The 17,551-nt window shown below is 39.1% G+C and overlaps 1 protein-coding gene across 10 annotated transcripts in view; it reads left to right on the top strand.

Annotated features, from left to right (window-relative positions):
- Positions 1-17,551, top strand: part of stxbp5l (syntaxin binding protein 5L) — a 137,337-nt gene that overhangs the window by 110,564 nt on the left and 9,222 nt on the right. For 4 of the 10 annotated variants that reach the window (XM_052565874.1, XM_052565877.1, XM_052565875.1 and 1 more), the window contains 4 exons: positions 1,461-1,565; positions 5,138-5,191; positions 8,196-8,378; positions 14,828-14,926. In XM_052565874.1, coding sequence (XP_052421834.1) covers positions 1,461-1,565; positions 5,138-5,191; positions 8,196-8,378; positions 14,828-14,926 — 441 coding nt within the window. The remainder of the gene's footprint in view (positions 1-1,460; positions 1,566-5,137; positions 5,192-8,195; positions 8,379-14,827; positions 14,927-17,551) is intronic. The other 6 variants (XM_052565880.1, XM_052565881.1, XM_052565882.1 and 3 more) reach the window with 4 other exon arrangements.

Here is a 17,551-nt window from a genome sequence, read left to right on the forward strand (position 1 = left end):
ATAATCAAAAAGAAAACACAAAACAGCGCATCAGCCCCTCACGGATTTATATCCTTCCATCTCCTACGTGGGACTCGAGACCGGTGGTGGGTCGCAGGTGTAGCTCATCTCCAATCACTACACCTGGCCTCACTCCTCGTTCCCACGTCTCTCGGCCCCGCCCCATTCGTCACAGTGTGAAAAGGGAAAAACATCCAGTATGCGGCAGTCCTGTGGGCGAAAATGCCTTGTTGATGCTAGAGGTCAGAAGAGAATGGGCTGACTGATTCAAGCTGATAGAAGAGCAACTTTGACTGAAATAACCACTTGTTAAAACCAAAGTATACAGCAAAGCATTTGTGAAACCACAACAGGCACAACCTTGAGGCGGATGGGCTACAATAGCAGAAGACCCCACCGGGTACCACTCATCTCCACTACAAATAGTAAAAAGAGGCTACAATTTGCACGAGCTCACCAAAATTGGACAGTTGAAGACTGGAAAAATGTTGCCTGGTCTGATGAGTCTCGATTTCTGTTTAGACATTCAGATGGTAGAGTCAGAATTTGGCGTAAACTGAATGAGAACATGGATCCATCATGCCTTGTTACCACTGCTGGTGGTGTAATGGTATAGGGGATGTTTTCTTGGCACACTTTAGGCCCCTTAGTGCCAATTGGGCACCGTTTAAATGCCACGGCCTACCTGAGCATTGTTTCTGACCATGTCCATCCCATTATGACCACCATGTACCCGTCCTCTGATGGCTACTTCCAGCAAGATAATGCACCATGTCACAAAGCTCGAATCATTTTAAATTGGTTTCTTGAACATGACAATGAGTTCACTTTACTAAAATGGCTCACACAGTCACCAGATCTCAACCCAATAGAGCATCTTTGGGATGTGGTGGAACGGGAGCTTCGTGCCCTGGATGTGCATCCCACAAATCTCCATCAACTGCAAGACACTATCCTTTCAATATGGGCCAACATTTCTAAAGAATGCTTTCAGCACCTTGTTGTATCAATGCCACGTAGAATTAAGGCAGTTCTGAAGGTGAAAGAGGGTCAAACAAAGTATTAGTATGGTGTTCCTAATAGTCCTTTAGGTGAGTGTAAGTCATGTAACAGATTCAAAATCATGTTCACAACCAAAAGTTACTTTAATTAAAACTTATAAAGAGGCATGTAAGCATTTAAGCACCATAAGTGTTTAATTACCATCAGCTAATTAAAAATATACATATTTTAAAATAACATAAACATAATTATATATATATATATATATATATATATATATATATATATATATATTAAATATGATTATAATATTACTATTAGATTATTTTAAAAATCCATGTGTGATGTTCGCCATTTTTAGCATCCTGTTATGAATCCCAGTGACCTTTTACAAGCTGTTTGGCTGTATTCAATTGAGCCTGGGATGTGACAATGACTGTGTGATCTCTGATTTCCAGCACCCTACACCCCTTCCCTCCATAATGACCCTCGAGGCACAGGGGAACCTGTGTCCAACCTCCGATCCTGCCACTACAGTCCTGTCTTTTACCTGTTGGACAATGGTAAGAATGTGCCCAGCCCCTTAAAAACACCCACACACAGCAAGCCCGTGGCGGTGTGGGTGTTTGTTTGGGAGTTGCATGCTGCAGTAGAGGTAGCCTCACGCTCGTAGTGCCCTGTGCTACGCTCCATGCTGCTGAGGTGTAGGTGTAGGTGTGTGTGTGTGAGTATGTGTAAGTGTGCTTCACGTTTGGCTATTGTAGGCATGTGTGTGATTGAGGCATGGTAATATGTATTGTGTGTGTGTTGATGAGAGGGGTGATATTGTGCGTATAGCCCAGACAGAGCTTTGATCATTGAGGTCTAGTAGGGTCAGATGTGTAAATAAAGTGTGTTTTAATTTTTGTCATATGTTCTTAATTTTTTTAAACAGGAAATGTTCTATTCAGTACTTGAAAACAAACAACAACAAAAAATAATAATATAAATGTATTAATAAATCTTGATGGAACAACACATTAAATTGGAAACAAAATTATACAATTAGTTTGTTTGGTTTTATTGGAAATGATACAAATATATGAGGTGCTAAGCTTTTTACCCATATTCGGGTACAAATACTTAATCAAAAGTAAATATTTAAGTTAATACTTGTTCAAAACAATCACTTCAGCAAAGATTGTACCATTTTCTGTCAATGTTATTATTTCAATAAGTTAAATAATTTAAATTATGTAAAACATACATACACTTATTGTATAAGTACAAAATATAAAAGACAAAAATTCTGATATAATAATTTAATATGACTATATGGTAGAAACAATAAATATTTTTTATGATATGATTAATACCATATTTTAAAATATGATGTTTTTGTGCTTCTTAGTAAATTATACTAATCTCTAAATCTTATCTCAAAATGGAAAACTCAGCCAAATATTTCACGTCAATTATTGCACCTTTGGCCCCAACAAATTCACCTTCAGCCCCATTGTACCCTACATTTAAAATTTAGCTTGAGTATGATTAACAAAATCAGTTCTAGCATGTAGCTTTTGTAAGATCTCACTGGGCTCATAATGTACAGCATGACAAATTAAATATGTAAAAAAAAAGAAATGTTTTAGTTAGACCCCAACAGGCTCTCAGGAGTTTTCTTTTGGCCCTCAGTAGCTCCACCATCTGTGCTTGTATATTATGTGTGTTATTGAGTAGAAGAGTTTTATTTTTTATTTTTATTTTTAAGACATTTACAATAGCTTAAAATTGAATTCATTGTTTAACTAATTTTACCAATTATTAGTGCTCTATTTATTCTCTATATTGATAAAGTTTAAGTTAATTAATGAAAGGCATAGCAAATAGCTACATTTTTTAACTCATAGTTGTGTAGATGCAACTAATGTAAATGAATTTAACACTAATGTGTCAGACTGCAAAGCTTTGTCTCCTAGAGCATGGCAGAGAGAATGGCTACAAGCATGATAATTATATGCTAATAATGCCTTTGTTCACTTTAGAAAATGTGTTGCATGTGAATGGCCTTTAGTGTTGGCTCACTTTAAAAAAATAAAAATAAAAAATACTGGGTCACTACAAAGGTGACCAAATTGGTCATGCTAAGTAGTGACGTATAATTTTTTTTTTGGCAGACAGAAGTAAATTAATGTATTTTTTGATGAAAGACTTACAAGAGCGGAAAATACTGAGGATTTGACATTTTATTTCAGCAGCAACAACACTGTGGCTCAAAAATGCTAATGAATGCTTTTGAGAATGAAATTTCTCTGAATTCATCGTAGAGTCTGGCGTCTGCATCTTTACTCCTGAAGTATATCTGCCTCAACGAATTAGCGGAAGATGACGTGAGCTGAAAGCAAAGGAGTCAGTAATTCTTGCAAGTTGCAGTGCAGGATAGCAGAAGACATTTTTTTAAGATGTTTCCAAAAACAATCCCAAATTACCATTCATCCGAGTCAGGCTCACAGAGGAGTCAACGGGATTGAAGCCATGGTGCTCGAAACAATCTAACGAGCAGCTAAACAACTCCTGAAATTGTGCCCATGAAAAAAAAAAAGCAAAAACAAAACAATAATACAGGGTGGCCACTTGAGGTCTGATGTTGAAATCAGCGGATGCCAGCTGTAATGTTTGCCATTGTAGCTGTGCCACTGGATAACAGTAACAAAAGATGTCCAACATGGGTTTATTAAGACAGAGTCTATACACACAAAATGGCTTTAATGTGCTGCTCTCATATCAACGTGTACTTAGCCCACATTTCCTGTGGATCTGTCTGTCATGTTTACACACCTGCACATGTGTGTACAGACTGATTTTATCAGTGTATAGAGTAATGGGAAGCATTCGACATCTAAGGCACACTTTATTGATCCCAGAATGTTAATTACTGCAATTTTCAGGAGCAATTTACGCTTTGTTTTATGCTCAAATCTCACCCAACTCCACATACATGGAAGAAGAGATGGAGAGAGAGGATGATAGATCTCCTCTATTGGTTTGGTTTACTAGTATGATCCAGTTAACAGGGGGCAGTTAATGCCACAAGTGCATTTATAAAAATCATCTTTCATTGAAATTGAAAATTTTACATTTTTGCAAGTAACATAAAGGACTCGTGGTAAAACGGGTGGCCCTTCTCCAGCCAAGATGAATGGGAGTGCTAATGGATAGCTTACGGCAGATATTTTAGACCTCTTTGGTCAACATAGGTAAGCAAATTGCATTCATCAAATCATTTCGTGGAATCCATAAGTGGAAAAGCCTGTTGAAAATGACATTCTAAAATTCCCCCTACTTTAAAATCATTTAATCGAAATGATGCTTAGGAAGAGAGTGTCATCTTGGGAAGTATTCTGCTCGATGTGTTTTAGTGTTCTGGAGTACATCATATAAATAGAGACTTTGAGAGACGTTCTTTGGGATACCAGGCCTGGTTATTAAATTTCTTTGCCTGCATAGCATTGGAAACTGCTGTTGAATTAGTATTTTGGATCCACTCCTACATATTTGTTCAAATTTTCTTTTAAATTCCATTTCAGCAGTAATCTTTGCCATATTAGACATTTAATTCACTGTACACTATAACCTTTGCGGGGCGAAATGCTTGCAAAATGTTGACCTCACTTTTTTTTTTATCTGATTACACTTTAATTTGAACCTCTGTGTTTGTTTTACTAATTGTGTATGCATGCACACATGTAATTGGTTTCTGTGTGGTTTTGTGGTTTCTGATCAATACAGTACAATAGATCCAATCTCTATATTTTACATTGATTTTAATTGATTCATGCATTATTTTCCACCTATCAAAATGGAAGGAAACGGAAATGAAAAAAAAAATGGATTTCAAGTTATGCATTTCAACTTATGCTGTATGCATGTGTTTGCTTGTCTAAAAACAGACAAAATCTGTTTATCTGGTGGCAGTATGCGATCAGGCATGACTGTCGAATGAAACATTACATGTCAGTGTGCACACCTGCATGTGTTACACTGAATGATTTTCTTTCTCTTTTTCATTTTAATTTGAGCTTAAGTCTTTATTTTGCCATTTGTTTTGTTTTCTTATCTGGATTAATTGCCCCTTTCTGTCCTATTTTTGTTTCAGTCAAGGGACCAGGCAGAAAGTTAAGTCTACCAACAGATCTTAAGACTGATCTTGGTACGGTAGGCCGAAAGCGAGCAGACCTTTTGCCTTATTCTTGCCTTCGATGCATTAACTTTCTCTGTTTCCATCCTGTTGAGAATGACATGATGAAGCATTTTACAGTTTATATTTAATGCATTTTTATTCTTTCACTTTCTTCTCATTTGAATTCATGATGTGGCGCAAAATTTACCTCCTCACATCTCTGCGTGTGGCCTTTTTATTTTTATTTTATTATGCTTCTCAATGTACATTTTGCAAGTGTTTACAAAGGTGGTTTGTTCAACATACTCATTCTTAAGTTAAGAAAGGTATCACTCTGAAACCTTGCTCTTTCGCGACTGGTTCATCCTTTACGTCTTAAAGGCATTGCTCCATTCTATACCTCAGAACATGCTCTAACCCTATTGGACCATTCTCTAACTCTATGATAAGCCTGCTCATTTGTGATTGGACCATCTTCTACCTCTGAACGACATGCACTAATGTATTGAGATCATTCTCTGCAAGTGAGCTTGCCTCATCGTGACTTGGATCATTCTTCAGCCTTGTACGGAAATACTCCGAATTGTCTCACTCTGTCTCTTTCGCTAAATATCTTTCCTTGTTCTCTTTTCCTTTTTCTTTCTTTTTGTCTGGCTTTTTGTTCATGCTAGGCTGTGACTAACATACCTCTCGCTGAGGGCTGAACAATTTCCTCTCCAATTTCTTGTGCCAAACTTGACCTAATGTGTAATAATGAAAGTGTTCTTTCAACAGGTCAAGCTGTGCAGCATTACAAAGGAAAATAGACCATCTGGGCCATGAATGATTACACTTGTTTCCAATCCTCGAAGGTTTCGATTTGCGCTTGGAAAAATATTAGAACTTAGAAAGCGAGTCTTGAGTCATTTTGTAATATGAAAATATCTTGTAGGTTTAGGTCATAAAAACAGAAAAAGGACCTAAAAATCAATTCTTATTAGAAAGCCAATTTATGAGTGTTGCGTGAGTGTAATGTAAGTGTGTGTGGCTCAAACAGAGAGTTAGAGTGTGTGTCTAAAGGTAGGTTCTCTGTAGTTTTGTGCTTAGATCTGTCTCCCCTTGAATGCACTGGGGCTTTTGAAATATTTTCTTCAGTTTGGATCTTTCATTGATCCTGGGCTCATTTAGAAACTCTGTCCCTGGTGCAGGCCAGGGAAAACAGATGTAAAGACATCTGCGGACTGGGCTCCGTTTTTTGGGCTTTCTCATCCTGCCTCTAAGATGATGTTCTCTGAATTTCATGAACCAAATCAGTCCTGCAGGAAAATCATCTGAAGATGCTGTATTCCTGCTCAGTTACCACATTAAATTGTATTAAGTTATTGTATTAGCATATATACTACTAGAATATTAGCCATGTATTAGTGCTAATTAAAAACATATTAATGCCTTATTCTACTTGACCTAATTCTACATCCCTAATCTTACCCAGTACCTAAACCTAACAACTACCTTACTAACTTTTAATAAGCAGCAAATTAAAAATTTATTAAGAGAAATGTCATAGTTAATAGTTAACAAGTGTTACCTATTCTAAAGTGTTACCTTAAAAAAAAAAAAAAAAAAAAAAAAAAATTGAAAGAAAAATAGATTCTTTAATGGTCCATTTATTTGATAGATATAGTTTATGACAGGAATATTGTGGGGATATTGTTACAATTTAAATGGCGTTTTCAAATGTAAACAAATGTAAAATATAATTTATTCCTATGATGACAAAGCTGTATTTTCAGCAGCCATTATTCCAGTCTTCAGTGTCACATGATACTTATATCATCATAACATGCTGATTTTAGTGCTCAAGAAACTTTTCTATGTTGAATGTAGATGGGCTGCTTAATCATGTTTTTCAAAACCATAAAATATTTTATATATAAACTACTACCGACCCCAAAATTATTATGCTATAAAAACGTGTTGTGCACACAAGAAAATATGAACTAACAAATGTAGTTTTTAAAAATGATGATTTAAGTTTCTCAAATGTACTACAGATGGTGTTCCTAATAGTGCTTTGTTTTACCATGAGTCAGTGTCAAAGTTTTGGTTGCCAAGTCTACTGTGTGATATAAAAACGAGTAGAAATCCCACTGATATGTAATGACAGCAGACAGTCATGGATTTGGATGGCTGCGTTGGCATGGAAATGACTTGATAGATATAAAATGGAGGAATGAAGGGAAATATAGAATGTCACAATAGTCAGGAGTCAGTCATAACCTAGAGGATACTTTAGAACATATAAACAGACTGCCTCCACCTGAGAGCTTCTGGCTACAGGATGTCTCTCTCAGGTAGACGGTAGTATGACTTTGCTCCAGGTGTGTTGGAGCTGTTGTTGAAAAATGGGCTGTTTTAGATGCAGGGAGTTTGAATCTGGGTCTTTTCCTGCATACTCAACCAGACCTCCCTCAACTTCCTGCATAAACAGAATGCAGATGGAAGCCTCTGTTTTTCTGTAAAATCAAGTCCTCCACCTTCGTCCTTTCAAGTCTCTGAGAAGAGAAGGGATGAGAAAGCCTCTCTGAATGCTTAATTTTTTGAACAGCTACCATTACCTTCAACTTTCCTTTCCTTTTCCATGTCCATTTTAATTTTTTTATTTTTGTTTTTCTACTTCTCTTTACATTTTCCTGTTCAATGTTTCTTTCGCCCCATTTTATTTCTTTTTCTTTTTTGCCTTTTCATTTTCATTTTTCATTTCCTTTTCTTTCCCCCCTTTCATTCTCTTTCCATTATCCCTTTCTCTTTTTCTGTTCCAATTTCTTTTCCCTTCCCTTCCCATTTTCCTTTGTCCTTTTTAAATCAGAATGATTTTTTGGCTGTTTAAAGCTGCTATTAAATGACTGCTTCCTCTTACTGTTAACGCTTCTCTGTCCTTTGCGGCTGCATTGTTTTCATCCCACTGCCCTCTTCACCTCTCTTTCTCTCTCACACATTCTTCTATTTCTAATCTCATTTGGGTTTTTTGATAATGCTATACCCGTTGTTACAGATCATGTGAATGGACATTGCACTAGCCCGACCTCCCAGCCGTGTCCAACTGGGAGGGCCAGAGTCCCGGGGGGCACTGAAGGGCCACGCCTTGCCCGCAGGGGGCCTGGTCGACCGCCCTTCCGCAAGGCCCAGTCCGCCGCATGCATGGAGGTCTCTTTGCCTGTGTCCTCCCTCACCGAAGGTGTGTGCTTGTTCTCCAGCTCCTTTATCCCTTAATCCATTTACCTTTTTTTCCCTATCCCCCAACTGCCCATTTCCCTAATGCATGTTTAACACACTCATCAAGGGATACAAGGAGGAGTGTATGTGGGTTTATTGCTATGTTTTCTGACACTGTGATTTCACTGCCTTTTCTTTGATTTTATTGTTTTGTTTTCCACCTTTTGGAGAGATTGGTGATTACTAAAGCCTTATCATGCCACACAGGAAGCATATCCCTTTTCCACTGAACCGGTGCTCGACCAGGGGATCTGTGGACCTCTTCCAGCACTGCCAGAGCCACATTTCAGAGCCGAACAATGCTATAACTGCCCACAAACAAATATGGTACATCATGGTCTTTTTTCTTGGTTTTAAAGGGAGAGTACCCTCAAAAATTTTAATTATATCATCATTTACTCAGCCTCACGTTGCTCCAAACCCATTTGACTTTCCTCTGGGGAATGAGATGACTGACACCCTCAGTCACCATTTAATTTAATTGCATCATTTTACAATGCAGTAAAAGTCACTTTAGTGTGGCCACATACACTCAAGACGTGACAGAATTCAAATATTGTGCTTGTGAGGTTTCATACTCCTTAAAGAATCTTAAGCTGTGGGATGAGGTTGTTTCCTCTTTAAGAGATGTACTTTTGCTTTTTGGACGGAGTCCATTAAAGTCAAAAACTATAGAATACCCAAGACAGGTCACTTGTATAGATTTGAATGGGGAAAAATGCAACACTCAATATGGCCGCTCATTCGCAGGAAGCCCCGCCTTCTGAATAAAAGAGCCAATCGCTAATCAGTAAAGTCAGCTGCCGCTGCCGTTAGAAGTCCCGGTTGCTATAGAACCGTCAGCACTCTGATATGTGATCTTAGGACTGCACATGCACACTTGGCTGATCTAGCCTGAGAAATACGCTATAATGCTATTATGAGACAGTTGTTGTTAGATTTCTTTGGTAATTTCAGATATGAAATTTAACCCTAAACTTAATGAACAGCTTTGGAGAATTTGATGTTTCCCCATTCAAAGGGATAGGAGCTGCACTTGGATGCCCGAGAGGCGTTTCAAAGAGACTTTGATTAAAGTGGTTTAAACGGTTCACTGCTTTTCATCCAATTTCCATGCTGCTTGTGTTTGCATTAACACCTACATGTGCAGACCCTGATGCTCTTGAACATCTCCAAAGATTTTTTTTGTTGTTGTGGCTTTACTAGATGATGGCCAATTTAGGCACTCTCGAGATACCAGAGTTTTCAGAACAGCGAGCTGCAGCATGGGTCGCCCAGACAAAGACAGTTTGCACATTGGGGTCACCACATCACATAGGTATTTCTGCTTGAACACAGACACTGTAGAAATTGAATGAAAAACCATGAACCGACTGAATCACCTTAATGCACGCCAACCAAAATGCAAGCGTAACATTCCTACAAGGGAAACAACCTTAACATGCAAGTTAAGCACAGTAGGTGAATTTTGTCACATCTTTAGGTGTGTGCTGCTACACTGGTGACTGCAGTAATTATTTCTGACATTTCCTCATGTGTTTCAGAGAAAAGATTAAGTCATATAGGTTTGGATTTACAATTAATTTCCATGTATTTATATCAAAACAGGACTAGATTGGGCTCTGGCATTGGCACCTTGTTGGTGGAAAAGGGGTAACAGAGTATCTTATGCACCAGTTACCATAATTGATTTTTTGCTGAAATTTTGGTGGAAAGTTTTTGTGATTGCATATTAGGTTTGTGTTATAAACTTTAATTAAATTTAAATCCCATTTATCCTGATTAAAGTCAATATTAGGATGAATGGGATAAACGCTGATGAAATAAGTGAGTTATTATTTTTTTTTAACCAGCCTTTCAAAAGTCATCAAAAGTAAAACGAAAAGAAGAAGAAACAGCACAAACCTTTCGAAGTGTGACTCACAAAAATGACTCGGCTTTTCAAGCTTTGGGGATCTTCTGTCCCTTTTATGTTTGAGACCGTATGTGTGCTTCAAACATGGAGGCTGAAGCAGACACCGCTGTGAGCCTAATTATACTTTTTGTTTTTAATTCTTTTAATTACTACCTCTACACACAGTCGTTTGACAGGTGGGTTGATGATGTGAATTAAAAAAATTGATTTAGGCAGTCTCTTCGCAAGCTAGGGTTGGAGTTTACGCAACGTTTATGATTGAGGAATAATTTCCCTTCAAGCATCTTTCATAATATGAAATGAGATTGCAGCTGTTTCCTCTGGATCACTAGAAGGGAATATACCAAAATGAAATACATGGACAATCCAATCATCACTATCAACACAACACATTTCTACAAAACACATAATCAGAATATGTGTGTATGTTCAAATGTTTCTTCATATCACCTCCAGAGTGTGTGAGTGTGTGTTACAAGAGCCCTGCTTTAAAGAGGTCATATCATGAAAAGCAAATATATATTTTTCACATCTTTCTCTGCCTGCTGCTTCTTATATCCTTGAACCTCAGGATAAAAAATATTATTATTATATTTAGGTCCATTATGTTTGTGGTATGACTCCTTTAACTGTTATCAGGGGCATGCATGCAGCAAACATGACTTCTGTATGTTTTTATCTCATGTCAATTCTTTGTCCTTGTCACTCATATATGTCCCCAAAAGCATGTCTTGGTCATATTAATGTGATCTGTACAGCGGTAACGCATCACTTAGATCCTATCCTTGCTTGGGCACCGACTTCCTGTCATTCACTAATCCAATCGCAGCGATAGGCAGTGTCTCCTCCTGTGCCTTCATCTGTGTCCATAATCCTGTTTACGTGAAGGACGCCAACCAGGACAACCAGCCCAAGTCGAACGGCAACATAGAAACAGTGTCACACAGTTCATAAGCTTTTCACAGTGACTGGATGGTTCCCAGAATGACGTGCTGTGCACTGATATTGCCTCAAACTAATAATCTCTATTTGATTTCACAAAATTGTGATTTCTCACAAACTACTATAACATCTTCCCGTCACCCCTTTTTCTTTCTTTTTTATTTCCAGCTGGGCAGTTTTGAAAGTGCAGTATTCATCTCTGAAGCTCTTCTGCACAGACTCGGCTTGAAATTTTTTTCAATTTAATAATCCTGCGATATTCAAATTAATCCACGTTTGTCTAGATATAGACAGACAGACCCATTTTTTTCTACACACTTGGAAAAGTGTTATTGTCCGTTAGAAGACTGCCTACTGCTTCTTTGGTCTCAATGCGTGGCGTGCGTCCCTATCGCTACAGTAACAGGCATGTGGTGCCGCAGTGGGGTCGCTGGGATAATTAAAGGTCAATTAGCAGCGAGAAGAGCCAGGCCCTTGCTAATGAGACACTCTACAGGAACAGAGAGCTGCGGGAAGTTGGGATACGTAGTCTCATATAGACAGCATTAAGGATGGAAAGACACACGTACATACTTGATGTTAGCAAAATAAGGACAGTTACAGAAATGTGTTACAAGTCAATGAATAAGTGGTAGTGGATCATCCCATTGTCTCATTGACATCTCATTATCCCATTAAAATCTACTGAGTCACATCCCATTTACCAAAAAGAATCATTTGCTGATTCATTTAGAGCATTTTCTGCAGGTTGCATCATAATGGAAGTATGTGGCAATATGTAGGTATCTTTTTTGTGAGTCAATCATTCAATCACACACTCGATTATTTGTTTAATTTAACAATAATCAATTTAATCATATATTAAATTTACATGGTTAAAAACAAGGTTGTGAGAGATAGATTACAGTGTTTACAATGGCATGTGCTGTATAAAGGTCCTAGATTAAATGACATTTCCATAACAGTTTAATAATTTTCAAAAGGTTTTTGTCTACTTGAAGACTTTTAGAAAGACGTGTTGTCAGCTGAACAATTGGTAAAATATAAACAGCACATTTATATTATATTTCTATTCGTCTGACCACAGAACAGTTTTCTGTTCTCATGCGCTTCTGGATCATTTTTAGATCTGGCTTCTTTTTTGACCAATAGAGTTTTAGTCGGCAATGGTGAATGGCACGGTGTATTGTGTCCACAGCAATGTTTTCTGGCTGTATTCCTGAGACCATGTTGTGATTTCCATTACAGTAGCATTCCTGTATGTGATGCAGTGCCGTCTAAAGGCCAAAGATTACAGGCCTCCCGTATGGTTTTCTGGCCTTGACCCTTATGCACAGAGATTGTTCCAGATTCTCTGAATCTTTGGATGATATTATGCACTGTAGATGATGATAACTTCAAACTCTTTGCAATTATTTTGCTGCAGCATTGGAGGAATTGGTGATCCTCTGCCCATCTTGACTTCTGAGAGACACTGCCAGTCTGAGAGGCTCTTTTTTTACCCATTTGTGTTGCCAATTGACCTAATAAGTTGCAAATTGGTCCTCCAGCTGTTCCTTATATGTACATTTAACTTTTCCAGCCTCTTATTGCTACCTGTCCCAACTTTTTTTGGAATGTGTAGCTCTCATGAAATCCAAAATGAGCTAATATTTGGCATGACATTTCAAAATGTCTCACTTTTAACTTTTTCTATATTCTATTGTGAATAAAATGTAAGTTTATGAGATTTGTAAATTATTCTATTCCTTTTTTATATGGCGCTGACTAAGGTCTATAAGACTAAGCAACATGCATGTGTATACACAAACTATAAACATAGAGGATCAGAAAAGTGAATCACTGAGGAACCCACAACAGACAGAAAAAAAAAACAGACAGAAAAAAAAAATTCCACAGAATCGTTTGCCTGTCCCACAGAGAGAGGGCGTTGTTGCTTTTGCTAATAACAGGTGTGTCATTTGGCTCCCTGCAGTGATTGACAAGTCAGTGACCTCAGCAAAAGAGTCCCAGAGAGAGTGAGAACGAGTGAGCAGATCATTTCTCTCAGCCATCTATGTCATGAAATATTCACACTAACAGGCTTACAGGATGGATACGACTAATTATGTTCACAGTTCCCGGAGATACAGGTGCCGTCGGTAGAAAAGGTCAATTTGCGTGTCTTTTCACAAACCTATATGTAATTTTATGTGTGACCATTTTGCTCTGTGTGAGAGTGGATTTGTGGGTTTGTTTTCGGTTTGCTTTGTGTTATACTGCTTGGGAAATTAATGCTGGAAGACATCAGAGTCCCATCTTAGTCTGTGTTAATGAGATAGTTCACCCAAAAATGAAAATTCTGTCATTTACTCAGCTTCATGTCGTTCTAAACCCATTAGACTTTATATGTTATGTGGAACATAAAAAAAAAAAAAAAAAGTCTTAATGCTTTTTGTGAAAGCACACAGTGACTGGAAATTTCAAAAAAAAAAAAAAAAAAAAACACACACACACACACACACGCACACACACAAAAAGTAAAAAAAAATGTCCATACCATAAAATTATTCATACACCTCATAATTTATGCTAAAGTGATTGGTCTCCCATGAGCTATTCATTCATTTTGAAAGAATTTTTTCATGGTAAACCAAAAGAATCTAATGATTTGTTCACCTCTCGAGTCTTCTGGTCTTATAGACATGATTTCTTTTGTGACATGAAAGCCACAGGTTATTTAACAGAAATGATTACATTGGTGACGGTGATGTACAACTCAGACAAGAAGACACAATTGAGAAGTAATTTAATCATTTATAATTTCTCATAATATATCTTTGGCTGGTATTGTCATGATTTTCTCATTTGGAATATGGTGAAAGATGACGCAAGTAGACGTTTTGGCCACTGGAAATTTAACATTTGAATTATTTTTTTAATAACTCTGTTCATATGAATGAAATGACTTGAATAAAGATTTGTTCATTTTGCTGAACAAGATTCAAAGTTCCTAAAATTATCTGATCTTCCCATTACTAATACACTATTTAATACGTTTTTGAACATTTTGAAGCAAGTATTATAGGTTTGGACCGACATGAGTGTGAGTAAATGATGACAGAAATTTCATTTTTGAGTGAAATGTCCCATTAATTATTGTGATCACACACACATATTGCAGCCCAGAAAGTATTTCATTCTGTCCACGGTTTTGATTTTGATTTTATTATTATTTATTTATATATATATTGGCTATCTACTCTAGTGAAGTGTTGTGGGCAGCTATTTGAAAAAATATCGATCTGTCAGGACCTTTTTTTCTTTCATTCTTTCTTTCTTTTTTCTTGCACATTGGTTTATCTGTTTTCTCTTTCTCTCTTTCTCTGTCACTCTGTATGCTGGAATGTTCTGGTCATGTCTTTTTGGTGTTTTGGTATACGTTTGACACTTGTGACTATGTATGTGTAATTTTGTATGTGTAATGTCGTGGTCATGTGTGGTTGTATTTACGTGTGTGACTGTGGCCGTTGGGGTGTTGTGTGTGTGTGTGTGTGTGCACGTTCGATGGATAGGTTATCCATCCCGACGAGCCATGCTGCAGCAGTTACATGGAGTCAGTATGTACTCTCATGATGAACATCACATCACCACCTACTCCTGGAGTGAGAGAGGTAAGGAGGGGCTTTTTGAGGGTCACAAGGACCACTCACCCTGTAGTGTCACGTCTCGCTCTGTCCCGTCCTGTGGCTCATATTTGCTTGGTCAGAACCCCTCTCTCGTCACGTTGAATGATGTTCAGAATCTCACCATGCTTTTCAGCTTCAGGTTTGGACTTACACCGTAGTTGCTAGCAGCTGAACATTACAATAATGTCTGCTTTGTGTTTCACACCAGCCTCAGTGGATCTGCAGTGTTGTTAGTTTGTAGTCGTCTGTCCATCCCACGCACTGTGACATCTCCGAGACACAGATTAAATCTAGTCCTGGACTACATGTGACAAAAGTTATCCGTCCAAGGCCAGGCTTAACCTGTTTCAGGAAAACACTTTCTGTACGTCAATGTCTAAGGGAAGTTTGATGATTCTGTCAGTATTATCAATCATTAATGTAGAGGTGAATGTTGTGAGATCATTCTTAAAACAAATGTAATTCTTAGATGGTAAGGATTCAAACTGGGTGTTAGTGTACACAGAACTTAGTAAGGTGCTATCATGACCATACCCATGATTTTATGTGTTTCATGGACACGTTCACTTTCACCAGGAAAAGAAAGAGGACATTCAGTGTACCATTGGTGAGTTGTTCTCAAGAAACAGTGCTGTTATTATTTCAATTCCAAAACACTACAGATTATAAATTTCATAAATATCAAGGTTGCATTTATTTGATCAAAAGCACAATATCTGTAATACTGTGTGAAATTAAACCATTTCCATTTATTTGTAATAGACCTTGCACACTTGATCTATTTAAATATCTTTAATGAATAAAAGTATACATTTCTTAAACTTACTAAGCCAATTTGAACATTTTCAGAGGTGCGGTGTATAAGGAGCACACGAAGAAGATGAACATAAAAAGTTTTTAATCCACACAGAAGACACAACTCAACTTTAACACTGGATGAGGGAACACAGGACAGACTAGAACTAAATACACAGGCAAACGAGGATAACTAACAAGACACAGGTGAACTAAATGACACAATCAAACATGAAGGAAAACTAGGTGATACAGAGCGTATGGGGGAAGAACACAGAAGTCCAATGAGCTGTGAGAGTTCACCCCCCCTCGCAGAAGGCGTGACCTCGAACCTAGAAGAGCAGCAGCAAAGGGAAGGACTGAGGGGGACCTAGGAGGAGGAAAAAGGGGTGGATATTGAATGGTGACAGGAAATAGCAAAGGGCTGGAAGGTAGGCAGACAATACTGGAGGAGGTTCCTGCTGAGAACGGACACCCAGATGGAAGACGATGGAGGGAGGAAACAGGAAGAACCAGGGTGGATCTGATAAAGGCAGGAGGAGTCAGACAGGACCCATGCCACAGCCATGATGCCCCATGGTGGAGCCAGCGGAGGAAAGAGCCATGGTAGAGGAAAGGGCTGATGGCTCCATGGGGGTGACTGATGGCGACAGAGCAGGTGGTGGTGAAGCCCGAGGCAGAGATGGAGAGCCGAAGAGCCAGGGTTATGGGGAGGATCCGGAAGGTTGTGGTAGAGCCGTAGTGGCAGAGGACCAAGGTGGAGCTGGAGGGAAGGTGGAGCCTGACAGAGCCAGAAGGACGGAGGAACGAGGTACAGCCAGAGGAATGGAGTCCCAAGGCGGTGGATGGTCGACAACAGGCAGAACCGAAGGGACGAGAGAGCCCGGCAGAGCTGGTGGATAGACGGGCCACAGTGGAGAGGAGGGAGTTAGGAGCTATAGTGGAGCCGCTGGGTCAAAGTGCTGAGGCAGAGTGCTGGACTCAGAGGCTGCAATCAGAGACAAGGGTTCCCCTCAGCCACGATGCTGATGGAGACTGGCAGACCCTCTGTGATCCCACCACACAGATGGTGGGCTAAGGGTGAGCAGAAGGGCTGCCAGAAGACAGCAGTGACAATTGTGAGGACTGGTGTCATTGTCCCACAGGCCGATAGTTCAGGGCAGACAGATAATTCAGGGCAGTCAGATAGATCAGATGAAGGCAGGAGAAGAGGGGGCATGTCTGCATATATATCCAAATCATAGTCCACTGAGCTTGGCTCACCCTCAGCCATTGTGCAGTATGTAGAGCTTCCCTCCGCACTCTTGCTGTCCATAGCAATCTCCCCCGTGGCAAGATCTGTAGCTGGCTCTCACAGCTGATCTGACGTCACAGGCACTGGCTTTGGGGCGATTCTCAGCTCTGTTACTCCATTATGCAATGGCTCATTGGTCACGGAGGGCTCAGGCTCTCCAACAAAGGTGCGCTCTGGCTTTTGCTTCACGCAGCAGGATGATGGTGGGCTGGGCTCTGGGTCCTATTGCATTCCGGATCGGGGGAAAGATGCTCTTCAGACACCAAAACATGGCCTCCCTCCAGTTTAGTCTGGTGGTGTCTGGGAAGTCGATGGGGCGATGGTAGTGTATCATTGCCCCAATCCAGAACAGGAATTTCAGCATCTCATCGTCAAATGATGACATGACTGCAAGACGAGTAAATCCCAGCGACGTTACGCTGCTCATTCCAGTGTTCTGTCAGGGGTGTGATGTATAATGAGCTCAGGAAGAAGATGAACGTAAACAGTCTTTAATTAATCCACACAGACGGTATCCACAG

Source organism: Carassius gibelio, chromosome B9 (assembly GCF_023724105.1).
Source record: "Carassius gibelio isolate Cgi1373 ecotype wild population from Czech Republic chromosome B9, carGib1.2-hapl.c, whole genome shotgun sequence".
Taxonomy (NCBI): domain Eukaryota; kingdom Metazoa; phylum Chordata; class Actinopteri; order Cypriniformes; family Cyprinidae; genus Carassius; species Carassius gibelio.